This window comes from Tetranychus urticae, chromosome 2, assembly GCF_039701765.1.
Source record: "Tetranychus urticae isolate SD_2017Ah chromosome 2, NJAU_TeUrti_SD_1.0, whole genome shotgun sequence".
NCBI classification, from domain to species: Eukaryota; Metazoa; Arthropoda; class Arachnida; order Trombidiformes; family Tetranychidae; genus Tetranychus; species Tetranychus urticae.
Genome location: NC_142959.1, coordinates 21,168,258 through 21,185,889, shown reverse-complemented (window position 1 = coordinate 21,185,889; position 17,632 = coordinate 21,168,258). Strand labels below are relative to the sequence as shown.

The 17,632-nt window shown below is 30.8% G+C and overlaps 1 protein-coding gene across 1 annotated transcript in view; it reads right to left on the bottom strand.

The window, feature by feature from the left end:
- Window positions 1–6,771: 6,771 nt before the first annotated feature.
- The window catches only part of LOC107371400 (protein O-mannosyl-transferase TMTC2), a 45,253-nt gene continuing 34,392 nt past the window's right edge, over window positions 6,772–17,632 (bottom strand). Inside the window, exons 5-6 of the mRNA XM_015939468.3 lie at window positions 11,176–11,729; window positions 6,772–7,326 (exon numbers count right to left, since the gene is read on the bottom strand). Of these exons, the coding sequence (XP_015794954.2) occupies window positions 6,974–7,326; window positions 11,176–11,729 (907 nt within the window). The 3' untranslated portion in view covers window positions 6,772–6,973. The remainder of the gene's footprint in view (window positions 7,327–11,175; window positions 11,730–17,632) is intronic.

Genomic DNA, 17,632 nt, shown 5'->3' with positions numbered 1-17,632 from the left:
GATATTTTAAATAATCTTTGATTCATTAAATCCTTAAATAGTGTTGTTTGAGGCCTAATAAAAGTAATCAATTAATTTTTCAATATTTCAAAGACGATCTTCTCACTTTTTCAAATTTCATCCATTAAAGGCAAAATCAACTTGGCCAACAACATAAATCAAGTCAAATTTTTCATCTCAACAATGAAATGATCTGAAATTATAAGCTTTGCATGTTTTAAAATTTGATTCAGCGACATATTTAATACATATCTTAATAGATCACTTTACAGTCATTGCTTAAGTCAGAATCAAAGAAGGTGAAGAACCAGAATCAGCCAATTGATGGACTTTTCAATTTAAAGCAAATTTAATCAGCAAGTCTCAAGATGGAGCCATCAATATCTTATATAAGACTCGATGTTTGATCGGTCAAAGTTGATAATGTTAACTTTAAACACCAAAGCAAGCCAATGTAAGTAGCTATAGATCGACTGATAAAATTTCAATGAAAACTGGTTATGAGTAAACTCAACTAATGACTAAATCTCATCTTAAGAAGCTAAGTTGCCGAAACAGTTTTAGATAGAGTCGATCAACTGTCTGCTTTCAGTGGCTATTCCAATTGCTATGAAAATTAACTTTAATTAATCTTGCAGATTCAAATGTTAAGTTTTGATGAATCCACCAAACTCACCTCAAGCAAAGGTTATACCAAAATTGAAACCAATTTCGTGTTCTGCATAATCGAGTAAACTAATATTAGCAAATGCATGCAGAGTTGGTATGAAGAGCATAAAAAAGTAGAAAGCTTGCCCAAAATGCTGACTTGACTTTACCTTTAATGAAATTTTCATACAATGTAATAGAGCGTATTGAACAAAAAAACTATCAAAATCCATGCACAACCTAATCAATTACCTCTAATATTAAAATAATAGCGATGAAAAGTGAAAACTGGAAAAAGGTCAACCTACAAAATCATGTTTCATCAATTTACTTCAAATATCAAAAACATCACCATAAAATTATTATATGTTTACTGATAAAATGCCTTTTTTATTTCCACAGACTTCTTCACCATTACAATGAATTTATACGATGATCACCATTTTCTCATCATTACCATGACCATGACCATCATCACCCTTACCATCAGCATCATTATCATCATCAATAGACAAAAAACTACTTCAACAGAAATCATTAATGTAATCATCTGATCCAGTTTACAAGCCTTAAAGTCGTAATACACTTTTACTGATATTGAAACAATATATTTATTTCAATAGATATCAGTCTCAGTATCACCAGCAAATGGAGAGTTAATGGAATCGTAAAGTTAATCAAAGAAACACCATTCAAGTCAATATCAACCCGGATCACAGACATTAAAAAAATGACAATCAAGAAACAACAATGATAAAGGAAAAGACTAAAGGAAGGAATAATGATGAGAATCGAGTTTCAAATCGACTGCATGTTCATCCATTTTACTCACTTTTTTCATGCATTTTTGGATAAATTAAATTAACTGATATAATTAACAATATGATATCATGTAATTTCATGAAATAACAAGGGAATCCTGTTTATATTCATTGGCAATCTATTATACAAAGTATATACTTTCTTTATCACCTTCTTCTCCATCTCTTTACCTTCACCTAATAAGTCAATCTTGTTCATCTTCTTTTATCTTCTCTTCATCTTCCTCTTGCCCTTAAGCTAGGATCCATGCAATAATGAATATGAATCCAATTTAGATGAATGACGCTAATTGGATATATGAGGTATATATCTTTATAAATGTTATATAACTTAAGCTACAGAATCTAGATCATTCCTGGAGACAAAAGTTGTTCCCATCTTCAATTCGGGTAAAGTTACAAAAGTAAAGGAGGAAGATTCGATGAAAGGAGAAGAAGATGAAGAAGACAAAGATGGCAAAAAGACAAAAAAACTCAAAACTTATTATAATTGCCTTGAGGAGAAGCCATAATTGATTAGCTCAAGGCAAATAATGATTCTTGTCTGTCAACAGTGAAAATTTAACAGCAAGTCAACGGGATATTCAATGTTACTTCATCGCCTTTTCAAGCAACCGATGATCACTTGTAACAAATAATGTTTACCTTTAAAGATTAATACATTTTGCCGATCCATTCAGTTCAAATCCAATGGCAAAGTCATCAAAAGAGTAGAAAGGATTTCAAGTCAACTTAGGTCAACCCAAAATCAGTCAAAGCAATCTTAATTACCAGCTCAATTTCAATTCATAAATTATTTACACAAGTCAATCAATGTGCTTGATGTAACAATGATCCTGTGTGATTATAAGACAAGATAAACTTCATTTCTCTTGATGTCGCTCAATTCTCATTTTTTCTTGATCAATGGAACCGCAAAATTTCGATGAAAAACTGATCAAACTGGTGATACTGTTGACAATATTTGAAAATGTGAACAATTGGGTGAAAAAATAACCCGAAAAGTTGCAATTATCATATGAATAGATTGTGATATGAACCAGAGGAAAAAAGAGAGGAAAAAAATTTCTTCTCATCTAAATGTGAAAATGATGAAAAGTAAATGAAATACAACAAAAGAATCTGTTTATTTGACTTTTCATGACAAGTGAATTGTAAATTATTATGAATTGATTTCAAAATGGAAATCAACCAAAAAAGGTGATTTGAATTGAACAACAAAAAGAGCCTCAAAATAAGCTCTATTGTGATAAAAGGAGAAGTCAAAAGTTGCCCAAAAGTCATCATGATGTGAATTAAAATGTGATAGTCCAAGTAATACATGGAAAAAGTGTTGAGATATTCAATGAAAGAAAAATTACTACAATCATCATCATCATCATGAATTATGTATCACTAAAAATGTAAGATCAATCAAGTTTCTCTTTTTTTATCTCACATTCTGAAAGGCAAACTGTCTTGAAAAAAAACACAGAAACAATTCAATAAGTATGATTGTATCATTGATAAATAAATTCTGAATAGGTTTATATTCCATGATATATTAAATGAATATAATCATACAGATTTGAACTAATAAGGAAAGGAAAAGGAGCAAAGTAAAAAGGATGGGGAAGAAGGAAGAAGAAGATGGCCAAGAGAAGGAAAAAGAGGAAAATTGAGAGTAAAATGATAAGAGATGAAGATGATCATGTCCAAGTGATTGATTCAAAGGATTGCCAAGAATCTTATACTTGGAATCAAATCATGCTCATCAACAAAACAGAACTGAACTGTTAACTGAATCTCATCTCTTGAGAACCAATGATTTATAAGATATCAATTTAATTTATTTGTCTCCTTCATTGGTCATCATCATCGTCTTCCTCTCCTAACTACCAAAATCATTACTGACTTCCTTCAAACTCATCGCGATCCCAAATTTTCATCATACTCATTAGTCTTGTCTTTCATCTTTATCATCATCTTCGTTTGCTTCTGCAATCGATCAGCCAGACTGATCAGGCCGAAGAACATGGATACTTCAACCTGAAGGAGTCACTTTCATAGCATTGAATTCAACACCATGTTAGGTATTTTCGTATAACTTTCATTTTCTTTGCCTTTTAACAAGGTAAGGTCTCAACCTTACCTGAAGGATTTTATAAGTTTTTATTGAAAAATATGAATAGTTCCAATGAAAATGCCCAAATTTCAAACCCAAATATCTCAGGAACCCCTTATTTTACAGAAAAAGTACAACATAGTTTTTCATAACTCAACACGCTCTCTCGAATGACACCCATCCCATCTCAATCTGTTCCGGGTCTCTCAAATAGTTCCCTTGTGAGTTGAAATCTTCGCTTCGTTCTGATAATCATCTCAATCGATTCGGTAAAAAATGAAAACTGTACTTGTTCTATTCGTATGGAATGTACCTTTCGATCACTATGTCACATTAAAATCCCTCAAGTAAGGTTGAGGACCTTCCCTTGTCAACTAATTTCATAATAATCTTCTTCATCTTCATTTTTTGTATCACCTTCGTTAAAACTTATGGTATCATTCTAACTGAGCTCATGAAAGATTCAACCTCAATGAGTTACTTGCAGCCGATCAAATTCAGCATCAATTAAGCACTTTAAGCTCATTGAAAACTTTAATCATCATTCTGTTTACCATTTCATCTTATCTACTGATTCCACTACCATCATTATCATCTTCATCTTTCTTTACCATTCTCTCATCCTGATCATCATTGAACTTATCCTTGTTCAATATCCTTCAGTAATGAGATAAAATGTTGAATCTATTCAAGTTGATCGACTGTTATTGTAAAATTACATTATCTAGCTGATTAACAATTCAACTAACCAAGCATTCTCTTAACAATACATAATTTTTCTTCCTTCATATTTACACTGCATTTATCCACTCCTTATAACACTGTTAGTGTATATCGATTATTTGCTTCAATAATTAATCCAATAAAATTTAGGAAGCACCATAAACTATTTCACTGCAAGACAAATCATCTTCAGTTGAACAGAGCAAAAGTTGCTGAACCAACACAATTAGCTAAATCAATTTAACTGAATATCCAGAGTAACTTATCATTATCAAATCTTTCCGTCTCAAGTTCAACAATCAAATCAATTAATACACAATTTCAGTCAATATCTCTAAACCAAAGCAAAAGACGATACACCAACCATTTGCCTTCCAATCAATATCCCAACTCTTTTGACTTTTGCCTTTTATTGCTCTTTATTTTAATTTCAAAATAAGATATTTAATCTCACTTTGATAGTGAATTTGAAAGACACAATTTAGAGGCAATGAAAAGTGCAATAAAAAGCAAATAATCATGAGTTTACTGGGAATGTAAAAGGCTCAGTGTTTAACATTGAAAGATAAAAAAAAGGTTTCGAGTGACAAATTAAATGGATAATCAGATACGACAGTTACAACTAAACTAATCTGATTTCATGTCGTTCACCTATTCAGACTGGTTGTTGTTGCTTTTACTCATGTTAATGGTGATTGTTGTATAACAAACATGATGATCATTCAGTTTGATTCTGTTATTTTTTTCTCCCTTTCCTTCTGATATTAAACTTGACTCAATTTTACTCATTTCACTCAACGTTTACCCAACTTAACTGGAGTTTGCAATGTTATTCCAATGAGACTATCATTTTCAATTTTTCCTCATCAAGTGACACTTTTCTGCCTGATTCCCATGAAAGGCTAATTCATTTTTGATTGTTTACCAGGTTTACTGAGCGTTAACAAACAAGTTTACATGAAACACTGAATCTGTAAACAAACATCAATAACTTTAAATCTATAAATCTATATATTAAGTCAATGCGTCAAACTTTTGTGTCAAATTGTGGCCAAACTGAGCGCATTTCAAGAAAAAAATACACAGCATATTAGCCCTAATTCAACTAAAAAAAATTGGAAACCTCACCTCAGAATAAAAAATCCCTGAGAAGTTCATGAAAATAAAGGCTGAGGAAAATGCAGATTCTGTATTCAATAACATTGAGTGAGGGGTAAAATTGTTTTGTTATTCAGGTCAATGGTTCATTGTTGGACCAGAATTCTATGTAAACCTTTGTATTTCGTGTGAAGAATAAAGGCCAAAGAGATTGGTGAAAAATCTGGGGCTTCAACTGTTTGAAATCACAGAGCTTCGTTGAAGCTACCCAGTCTACCAACGTGGGGTCAAGTTGAAATTTTACAGCACGTTGCTTGTCCGTGTCATGGAACTCTTCGTAGATTAACTCTGAGATTCCCATAAAAATAACTTTGGATCAACTTTACCTTGAAATTCACCAAACGAGTATTTGTGAAATTCACCTGAAAAAAGTCTTAAGTCTATAGATCACTCACTGACCGAGTAATAACCGTTCAACATCGTTAAAGATAGCTGCAATGCCCTGAGAAATTCACATTGATTATAAATAAATTATTAAAATTGTAAACCTAATTTAATCTTCTCAGTCAAAAATTCAATCATTGATTGTAAATCGTTAACATTAATGAATCGACGTCCAATGCAAAGTGCATATTGAACACAGTTTTGTTAACAATAAACCAACTTATAACCTGTGGGGAAAAAGTTTGAGACTTTTTGGTTTTTTTCTTATATCTCGTAAGATAATGGCTGAATTTTTTTGAAAATTCAACATGACATAGTTGGATAGTGTGGCTTTGATACCTGAAAAATGCAAAATTCAAAAAACAAAGGTCACTCCAAAATCATCGTTCAAACTAGGTAGAGAAAAAAATGTTCAAAAAATTCTTTTTTATACATGTTAAACTGGTTTCGTGAATAACCCCATGAACAACACTCGATGTAGCTTAAAAAATACATCAACTGATGCAACTCTTCAAGACCTTTCAGTTTAGGTATGATCGAAAAAATTCGGATAAGTCGTTTGAAAGATATTCAATTTTGAATAATAGGTTATTCAACCAAATATCCAACCAAGTATGAATTAGTCTCAAAAATTGGTTTCTGTCTATGAGAGTTTAACATGTATAAAAGAGAATTTTTTGAACATTTTTTTTCTCTACATAGTTTGAACGATGATTGTGGAGTGACCTTTGTTTTTTGAATTTTGCATTTTTCAGGTATCAAAGCCACACTATCCAACTATGTCATGTTGAATTTTCAAAAAAATTCAGCCATTATCTTACGAGATATAAGAAAAAAACCAAAAAGTCTCAAACTTTTTCCCCACAGGTTATTATACTTATTGTGCCTGAAAATTGAAAATTTGAGTAAAACTCGATAAATTGAGAGAAAAAATTAGTTTGAAATTCATTTTATTAAGAAAAATTTAAAATGACATTTAAATCTAATTCAATTTATTTGCTTGTTGCGTTAATTAAATTATCAATTTTATTTTGTATTGACTGAGTGCGTTCAAAGTTTGACTGTTGCAAATTTTCATAACATTTGGCGAGTTCAATGAAATTCATGAGATAAACAATTTTAGTTATTTACAATATTAGCTTCCAATTGAACGCCTTGAACTCAACAAATGCCTCAACTTGGCAAGATTGCTCTGGGTTAACTGATCATCAGGTTTAAGTTTAAGTGCAGTTAAATAGCTTGACTCGGCCTCGTCCAGTTTACCATTTACGTGAAGCATGGCACCAAGATTCATGTGGCTTGTAACCTCATTGGGTCTAAGCCTGACTGCCTCCTTGTAATACCGTTCAGCCAGTTGATTGCGTCCAGCCTGACGAAGTATATTGGCTGCTCCAAAGACGATCTCATAATCATTGGGTGACAAATGAGCTGCTTTAACCAAACAATCGGCTGCTTCATCAAAGTTACCATGTTCAGCCAAAAATTGACCTGTAAATTGGAAAACAGAAAATGATCAGTAAAGTTCATTTTTTTATCAAAGTTTACTCTTCCTTTCCACTTTTTATTCAATAGTTTTATTGCATTAAAAAAGAGAAATGAGAAATTTGCCCTTTTCTGGTAAAAGGGTTAAATGGCTTTTGAGAGTAAATTTTGTCCGATTTCAGGTGAAAGTTGAAAGAGACAAATGTGTGTATTCAAGCTAAAAGTATTATTATTATCATCATCATTATTTTCATTTCCTTTAATGGTATTATATTGAGTAAAAAGGGTTTCCATGATGAGGAACAAGCAAAAAGCCAAGTTAGATGGAAAAAAGATAAATCTGTTTGCAAGAAAATGAGATTACCCATGAAAGCAGGAAAGAAGAAGAAGAAAAGAAATGAATGAAATTTTTGCTTGAGAATTGAGAAAAGGCAGATTTTGAAGTAAAATTTTCAAACCATTTTTATGTGTATCAATAAGGTAAATGATGATTTTGTTTGAATCAGCATTTTCCTTCCTTATATCAAACTATTCACCAAATTCAATTGAGTTGTACAACAGAAGATGAGAAAAGGGAAGATGCGAATGATGATGAGGAAGAAGAGAGGAGAACAAAAGGTTTCAGTTGATTCATTGAGTGACTCAGAAGGGAGCTTGTAATATGATATGAAAATGGAAGAAAAGGTGAAAAAAAACTTCTCAAGAGTTAACCAAGAATAATGTCAACATGTAAATTTGAATGATCAAAAATTCAAGAGAATCACTTGAATTATCTCAAGTATTGGATGAGTTGGAAAACACGTTCAAGAGTCGGGTAAACAGTAATTAAGAAGTGAAATCAAGTTTCACCAAATCAATCAATAGAGCTGATCAAGTTGATCAACTTTGAACAGATTCAAGAATGAAATTTAAACCAGAAAATGAAAGGTTAAAGAAGAGAAAAGGATTGAACAGAATGATGACGAGTAAAGGTATTATAATGAATATGGTTAAGAATAAAAAATAATGATCTTCACTCTCGAGTTTATCTTTTTTCTTCTTCTCTTTGTTTATCTTCTTTTTTCCATATCATATTATTCAGCTAAGTTCATTTTGTATCTTTTCAGCTTTTTTTTCTCTTCGCTTTTTGCACTTTCCATTTTCCAGGTTACAATTATTATGTAAAAATGTAAAAAGGCTTTGGAAAAGCATGGAAAAGTTGGTTTACTCTGCAAAATTGATGTTGTTTCACTGCTTCTTTTTTGTTTAATATTTCATTAAAAATGCAACAGGAAAAAAAGGCTTTGCAATAAATTTAATATCATCAACAGAATCGCATGAAAAAAGAGATGAAAATTAAAATTTAACTGCAATCAATTAATCATCATTCAAAAGCAGCCTTGTTCTTGGATTAACTTTCTAAGTTCAGGTTAACCATTTCCAGTTGTGAGGAAAAAACTTTTCAAAGATTAATGCGACTTTCAAAACCAAACTCGACTTCAGCTTATCGGAAATGTAAATCAATTTCATCAACTTGTTTTATTAATTTTGTTCAATCTTCGAACTTTTCAAAGAAAAAATTTATTCCATTTCAACTCATAATGTCTGGCAAATGATTATTGCAAGGAAATCAGTTTGAATTGGCGATTTTCACAATCAATTGCTTGGTCTTTACCTGGTTTAAGACGATATCAACTTTGAATTTTCTGTTGGATTTGAAAGTTTTCCAAGTTTTAGGATTTACTTTTAAATAGAAACCACATTTCAGACTGGATTTCAATTCAATTTAGAAAAGTTTTCGATCTTCGAAAACTAATCAACATTTTTTGGATTCCAATGATATTTCAAAGTAAAATTCTCAACTTTTCAGGATAAATATGAAAATTTTTGAATCCATTTTTTGAACTTTCATTGTAACTGAATATTAAAGTTTTCAAAACTATTCTACTTTTTCCTGTCAAAAGTTATTATTAATCTAAATCTAAATCTTGAAATTTCATCAGAAAAGGTTGAAATGAAAATTGTCATTCTTTTCAAATTCGTGGTTGATTGTGATTAATTAATGTTTAATGTCATTGCATTTAATCATTTAATATCATTCCAATCAACTGATAACTGAAAATGTTGCAAGAAATATGGTTCTTTTTCCGTTCTAAATATTCCTATCAAAGACAAGAAACATTAAAGAAGCTCATCCAAGTTGATCAAATTAATTATAAATGATTAATGCAAGATTAATGTAGACTGCAATTTCCATTATTCACTCAAGTTATCCTGAATGAGTTCCTTAAAATGGCAACAATGTTTGATATTTAGTGACAATATAATTGAAACAAATAAATTAAGTCTTGAAGTGATTAAAATTTCAAGCTAATTTATAATCAAATTTTCACGATCAACTTTTTTCTCCGCTTTTCTTTGGGTTAACTTTTTTTCTCGCACAGTAATGATGATGAAGTTAATATTGTGAGTGAAACTAATTTATTTGAGTACCTAATAAGTAATAGGTTGGGTCTTGATATGGTTATTGCCACCATTATCATAATCATTGCTTGGGAGGTAAAAATTTAATAATCATAATGAACTTTCACAGTTTCTCCAATCATTTTACCTTCAATTTCCTTACCTTTCATTTTTAATCATAACTTTAACCGATTCACCTAGACACTCAATCCACTTGAAATGACAACTAAACCAACATTGGGTTTCTTTCAGGTTTGCCTTTCGATGCTTTGATGAACATTGTGATGGATTCCCAAATAATGGTTCATAAATCAAATTGTCGATCAGTCGAGTAAAAAATGGTTAATAACGATAATGACCTAAACTTTAACATTTTTTTTCTATTATCTCGACCAGATTAATTCTGTTTTTTCCCTGTTTTGCTATTAATAGCATTTTTTGCTCCATAATCAACTAATTAACCGCAATATGTTGAACCTCTTTTTTTTGCTGTTGTTGGTTCGACTTTTTTGCTTCGTTGGGTTGAACAAAAGCTTAGGTTCAGTGAATTGTTTGAGGGAAAAAAATTGATCAGAAAAGCGATGAGGAAAAGACCAGAAATGTTTGTAAATGGTTGGATAATGTTAATTCCTGCTAATTAATTGGATTATCTAACCTCTTTTTAAGCCCACAATAATTAAACATTAATTTTTAATCTGTTGGCCATTTGATGCATTAAATCTCATCTGGTTAAGCCAACTGGAAAATGTAAAGTTAGTCAAAGGTTATTGGGATGAACAATAAATGTCCACTTTTATCCAGGCTCATGGACTCAAAAGACTCAAAGTTTAACTGGTTGACTTGACTGACTCCAAGTTTAAGTTGAATCATTGGGTTGTTTTGCATTATTAATGCGATAAGGAATAGGCTTGTCAGGGAAGAAAAGCTAAAGCCTTTGATCAAAAACAGCCTTTACTTAGATAGCACTTTATTGATTGAAACATTATTTATTTAAAGTCTGGTCAACTCAACCTTTTATCTTCAGGTTATTCTGCATTGTTATTGTAAAGATTGTCAAGAGTTTCAACTATACAAGCATCAGATCATGATCAAAGTAATTTTTTACTGGAAACAATCGACATCGAAAAGACCAAAATTCTTGATGAAAACCATCGTCAGAATGAGAAAAATGTACAAAAATGAAATAATTGAAAGATCCATTTCGGGTTAAGAAGCTGATTTGGTTTTGAAAAAAATTCCTGAAATCAAACAAATTTCTCAATTTTGATCCATTTTCAATTGCAATTGACTTTACACTCAAACTCATCAGCGACAAGTGTCGTCTATTGATGCTGAAAATGGCTAGTTGTGTTGTGAAAAGTGAAAAGTAAACACTTTATTTTTGGTTAATGTAAATGAGAATGAAAATCTCACCGTAATGTTGATAAACACTTGAATCGTTTGGAGCTAACATTTCCGCCTTAAGGAACCATTGTTTTGCTTCTTCCGGTCTATTCCATTTGGCTAGTAACTTGGCATAGGTTAAATGAGCTGGCACATGATCTTTTTTAATGGTCAAAGCTTGCTTGTACCACTTTTCAGCTTCCGGATATCGACCCAGTTTATAATAAACTTCACCAAGCATGTTGAACAAGGATTGAGCCTGATAATGGGCCGGCATTTGTTCAATTGCCTCTTTGAACACTTTAATTGCCTCCTCATGGTGACCCTCATCTGTATACAGTTGACCCAAGTTAAAGTAGGCAGAAATTTTGGTCGACTCATGAGTCTTGGGATCCTTCAAGCCAGACCCATCCAGACGAGTACAATGTTGATACACTTTTATAGCCTCTGACTTGCGACCTAACCGAGTCAACACCAAGCCCATGTTGAGGTAAGCCAAAGCCAGGCGAGGTCTAAATTTAACAGCAAACGTATAACTCTGTAAGGCTTCATGGTAACGACCCTGATCTTGAAGTAAAATACCTCTGAATGAAGCAAAAAGAGAAACACAAAAAAGAGCAAAAGTTAGATTAAAAAGAAATAAAAAAACATCAAAGTAAAAACGAGCAACAAGGATGAATGATAAAGACAATGATGATGAAAAATGCTAGACCAGTACAAGCCAATGAGGGAAACAGGAATGATGTATGAGACTTTTCCTGTCGATAGAGTTTGAAATATTGAAGGCAATTTGTTAAGATTTTCCAGAAAATTTAAGCTGAAACATTTAACTTTCAAGAATCAGTTTTGTTTCCTTCTTCTTCCCTCATCCAATGTAACGTCAATGATTTGATATATTGGAAGCTGTCAAAAGGAATTGTTCATATTCTCAGTGTTTGTGCAACAGCAATTGGATACTAAGTATAACAAAAGTGAAATTGCAAAGAATAAGAAAAACTTTTATATTCCAAGAAAAAATGTTAAACTTTGTTGCTTCCCTTTCAGCCTCAATTTCACTTTCATAAACCAAATAAGAAGCAAAAGAAACCGCCAACAAAAGGGAAAACATTTTGATCGCAATTTTTATTAAATTAGTGAGAAACATGAAATCAAGGAAATGTGTCGATAAAACAAAATCCACTAGAAAAATGATTCATTATTTAATCCATTATCTTAACCATTAGACTGGGAGTGAAATTTATTTCCAAGGAAAAGTTTATTTGAATTTTTGCGTTTTTTTTGTTTTGTTTTTCCTTTGAAAGACTCAATTGGTTAAGCTTTTCATTATCAATCTTTATTGTTACGTAAAATTGAGTTTGACATTGTTAATGGTTGATTGGATGATTGGGAATCATTAAGGAATCAATTGATTCATGATGCTGTTATTGAGTAACAAATTGACACCATCTGAATCAATGATTATCTTATAATATTAGTTTGACCATTTAATGGGTCATTAACACAATAAACCAAATGATACAAAATGCGAGACAATAAACAACAAAAGACGAACTCATTGATTGAGGCAAATTTTCATGCTCATTATCACTTGCATCACTAATCAAAATGTTTCACATTCAAAGAGAAAAATGAAGAAAAATTTTACACGAAACTTTCTCTGAATTCATTTAGAAAATTCATTATCACATAATGAAAGGTGAACATCAACTGACTCGACCGTAACGCCTGATAATGGAACGAATCATGAAAAGAAAATGAAAAAATTCCATTTTCTCAAAAGTATATTTTAAAACATTTAAAGGTCAATTCAAAATTGAAAGTCAAATATCGAGAAATCATCTGAAGTTCCGTGTGACTTGAATAGCAAATAAGAAACAATATTAATGGCTATAATTTGTCGAAGTGTTTCCATGTAATAATTGCAACATTAAGCAAGTTACTTTATCTTAACTGAAATGAACTGAAAATGATGTTATTGATATTCACAGTGACAATCAATTTAAAGGCAAGTGACAAAAATTGTTATTCCAAATGTTGAACCATTTTGCAAATTGAAGACACACATTCAACTGATTATTACTCTAATAGCGATAAAAATTTAACCATTAAATGATAATCAATCTATTCAATCACGCAATGAGAAAACTTTTCTTTTGCTTATTCATTTCATTGAATATGATAATGGCGATGAAGGTGAAACAAAAGAGCATGAAAAGAAAGGCGAACAAAATATTAAGATAATCAAATGTTTAAATGATGAAAATGGGTTTATCACAAAAGGTTATGATAATATCTTGAAAATGATATTTTACTTGTTATGTTTAAACAAAAGATGTTTAACCAAATAAAAAACCTTATTATCCTTTGGAGTGTGAATTGGGAAGATTGGAACAACTATAATTAATATTGAATTCAACATTCCAAGTTTAGCTCAGGGAGGATTCACTATTCATGACCATTCACCTGGGAATGCAACTGGGAGTGAATTTTTCGTCTTTTGTTTTGCTCAGTAATGAGAAGGGAAAAAGTGTTGAAAGTGAACATTTCAATGCAAGTTAAATTGATTTTCAATTCAGATTAATGTAATTATCTTTTCATTTTCATTCTTTCCCTTCATTTTGATATTTAAGTTTAAAATTTTCATTTCTTTTGCTCTTCTTCTTGCCTTCCATGCAAATTGTCATCATCATGATGAGGGATGAGAAATGAAGACAAATTGTAATATTGCAAGTTTATTCAAGTAAAAATATATAACATGAATCGTGCGCTTGACAGGTTATCAAATATGGGCTTTAACTGTATAATAATATTACCAAATGGTTTGTGAGATTATGTCTTAAAAATGGTAGACAACTTGGAGTTTTGTGTGCTTTTGATGGATCCTGTTTCTCTTCATTTGTCTTCTCATTCTCATCCTTCTCCTCCTTTCTTTCATCAACATTCTCATTCTAATAAGTAAAAAACATTGAATGGGAACAACCAGACAAACACAAGTTTTTCAAAAGAAAATGAAATGAAATTTTCTTCATAATTCATCCGTTATTATTGGTTATATCAATGAAACACTCTGACAACCAGTCTAAAGATGTTGCATAGTAATTTGATATTTTCAGTAAACTTTTCAAACTTTTACGTTGTTTCAGCAAACAAAATGCTGTGAAACGAGAAATGATATATTTTTGTAAACAAATTTGCGCTTTTGCCATGTTTCATTCAACTGCATTTGGCGTTCTTTTGATGGATTGAATCAGGATTGATAGTTGATTGCTTTGACAAGGAAAAGTAGTTGAGAGTTATTAGCTTGTTTCAAACTAATTTATCTTTTGATTTCATTTCTCTCAATGAACAGAGTTTGTCTTTTACACGATCAATTAGATTCGTTCATTACAGACTTTATAGATTAGTCTAAGTTTCATTTTCAAGATTCAGTTTAAGCGAATTTCTAAGAATCTTAAAAATACATGTAAACAAATAAAGAGAAGAAACTGAGTCACTTTTCATAGAAAAGGAAATCTCGAAATTCTTATAACTATATTGTCGAAAGTTGGTTGGATTGTAAAATGAAAATCTTTTGTTTTAATGAACATTTAATGAAAAGTTCAGAAAATGAATGTTGGATTGATTATTTATGAGAGAGAAAATTTTATGTCTTTGCGATGAGAAATGATTGATCCAAGAATCATGAATATTATCGACAAGTCGAAGAGTTTTTATTGGAATGTCTAATGACAATCAAAACGATATTCAATTTTTTGTGGTTGTCTGAAAGTTTTCTTCAAAATAATTTCAAATGTAAATCAAATTTGAAATTGCAGTTGAATGAGCAAATTTCAGTGTTAACTGTCCAATGATGAAATGGACGAGAAACTGGGAGTGACAAGAAAGTTCAGTCCATTAGACAATTGAATGGATAAAAATTGAAGGCAAAGAGATTGAGACATTATCATGTGATAATAATGATGTTTGGACAGAGAATAGCCACAAACTGGGCAACACCTTAACATAAGTAAAAGTTGGTAATGATGATGATGAGGAGGAAAAATTGAAAAATTTGATTCAACTTTTCTTCAGCCAATAAAGGAGAAAATTGGATTCGAGAAAAAAAGCCAATGACTGTAATCGACAGATTAACAGAAGGCTGAATGAGAAAAATGTTTGAAATAATTTGGTGTAAATAGAAGGACAATAAAAGAAAATGAAATTTTTGGAAATTGATTCCATTTTAATAATAATGGAAGGTTGAACGAAACAGCCAAATGTAAGCTTTATTCATTGATATTGCTGTTGGAAGGGAAACCAAAAAAGACATTACAGTTTAACCTGGAAAATGACCAGAAATGTTTTTCTGAATAACTCGTTTCATGATATTTTTTATCCTCTTGCTCTATTCATTATCATCTTATGCATCATCAAGACACACACATAAAGAGAGCAAAAGAAAAGTCAACATTTTTTTTCTTCTTAAACCATTTTCTTTTCCATCTTCTTCTTAATGCATCTCTTGGGTAACTTTTTTTTAAAAAAAACTATCCTCCGACTGCCTACTGCTGGGAGTTGCAGTCTAACATTCATGAGTTTTTTGTTCAGTCGAAGGATAAAAATGATGAGAATGGATATAACAATAGTCTCATCTGTTCATCTTTTTCTTGGCCAAAAATTTCCTGGTCAATCATGTTGTTCATATTCTTTGAAATACATTTTCTCTCAACATTCTCAAGTCAATCTAAATTGACCTCGTTTCTGTTATTATCTTGCACCATAAGTGACCTTTAGATAATTTACTTTAAATCTGAGCATTTTGTCCAAAATTTTCGTCTCTTCATTTCAAGAGAAACAAAAGGAAAAGAGGAAATAGAATGGAGCATGAAAAGTTTTTACTTTTTTTCAGATTCTCTTTCAAATTGTTCATTTCAATCGAAAAATAAATTGAAAGTTTCTTCTCGTTTCTCTTTACTCAAGTCATCATTCGGTATTCATGTTTTCACCCAAACAGGGTGAAATTGATTGAAATATTGGCTCAATAATTGCTTGGTTAACATGATTAATGTGATTAAATGTTGTTCTCTTATTCAATTTCATCAATTCAGTTCATCTTCATTTGCAATTATAATGAGTGCTAATTTTTGAAAGAAAAGGATAAAATAGATTAAACTTGTTTATTGTTATTGCATATCAACTTGTAAGACGCTTTTTTATTCAAATTTTTTCAGGGAAAAAGTTTGATAAAAAATTCGAGGCTGAAAAAGATTACAATAATGAAAATCGAAGAGAGAAACTTTTCAAACTTAAACTCGTCGATTTAACAGCAAATAACAGATTAAAAGCTTTAAAATTGAATCTTAATTCTGTCGATTGCAAATATAAAATTCTGAATTAGAAGAAAAATTCTTAATGAAAAATCAAAACATCGATGAAGTCTATTTTGGTATTTCAATGTCTTGACATCAAAATTAAAAACTCCAATGAACAGGGAAGTCACATTAATATTGATAAACTTATCGATTCTATGCGATCAGTAAATAATTTCAAATGAAATTTTCGAAGAAACTCAGACAATGAGAAACTCATGTTGGATTGATAGATAAAGATATGAGTCAATTTATCGTAATTCATTTGACGAATCAGAAGACGTTATTGGCGATTTATGAGTTGTTCATTGTGGTGAAACATGTTGAAAGAAATTTTAGTGACAAAAGTTTCAGATGAAGTATTCGTTTCAAATGGTTATTTAAATGGATTGAATAAACTAAAATTATTTATTTGATAGCAAAAGTAAATGTTGTTTATGTGATAAAAAAAGTCAGTGAATGTTGAATGGTTAGTTGTTGGATCAGTTGATGAAAAGAGATTTGAACAATCAGCTTCTGAAAGTTGCTTATGTCAATGTTAACACACAAATAACATGGTTAAACTTCAATTTTTATGGTACATTTATTGTGGTACACATAATTTACATTTAATCAAATTAATTCAATTTGCAATTCCAAGTGAACAAATAATTAAATTATCATTTTCCAGGTTAAACCATAAAACAGGATAAATGTGTAAATAATGCAGACAGAGAGCAACAACAAGAGGGCAACAAAAAAAGATGTAAATTGTTGATCAAACAAAACGAGTAAAATGAAAATGTAAATACTTGAAACAATAACAAAAATAATGAACAACAATTACGCTTAAATCATGAAAGGTTATTCATTGACACAAGTAAAATGAACAAACCATTTTTTGTGGTCAAAAGATGAAAACATTTTTTTTTATGCAAAAATCATTAATTGACCAGAAAAAGGGAAGAAAAGTTATCGATTTTTCCAGTTGAATATTATTCAAGATTCATGAGAGTTACATGAGTATCGCTATTCAGTGTTTAGCTTGTTTAACATGGGAACAAACTGACACCTTAATTTCCTCAGAGAATCAGAAGATGAGGAAAAAAAGGAAAAGAAGAAGAAAAAAAGAAGTGTAAAGATTCTGTGAAACTGTATTT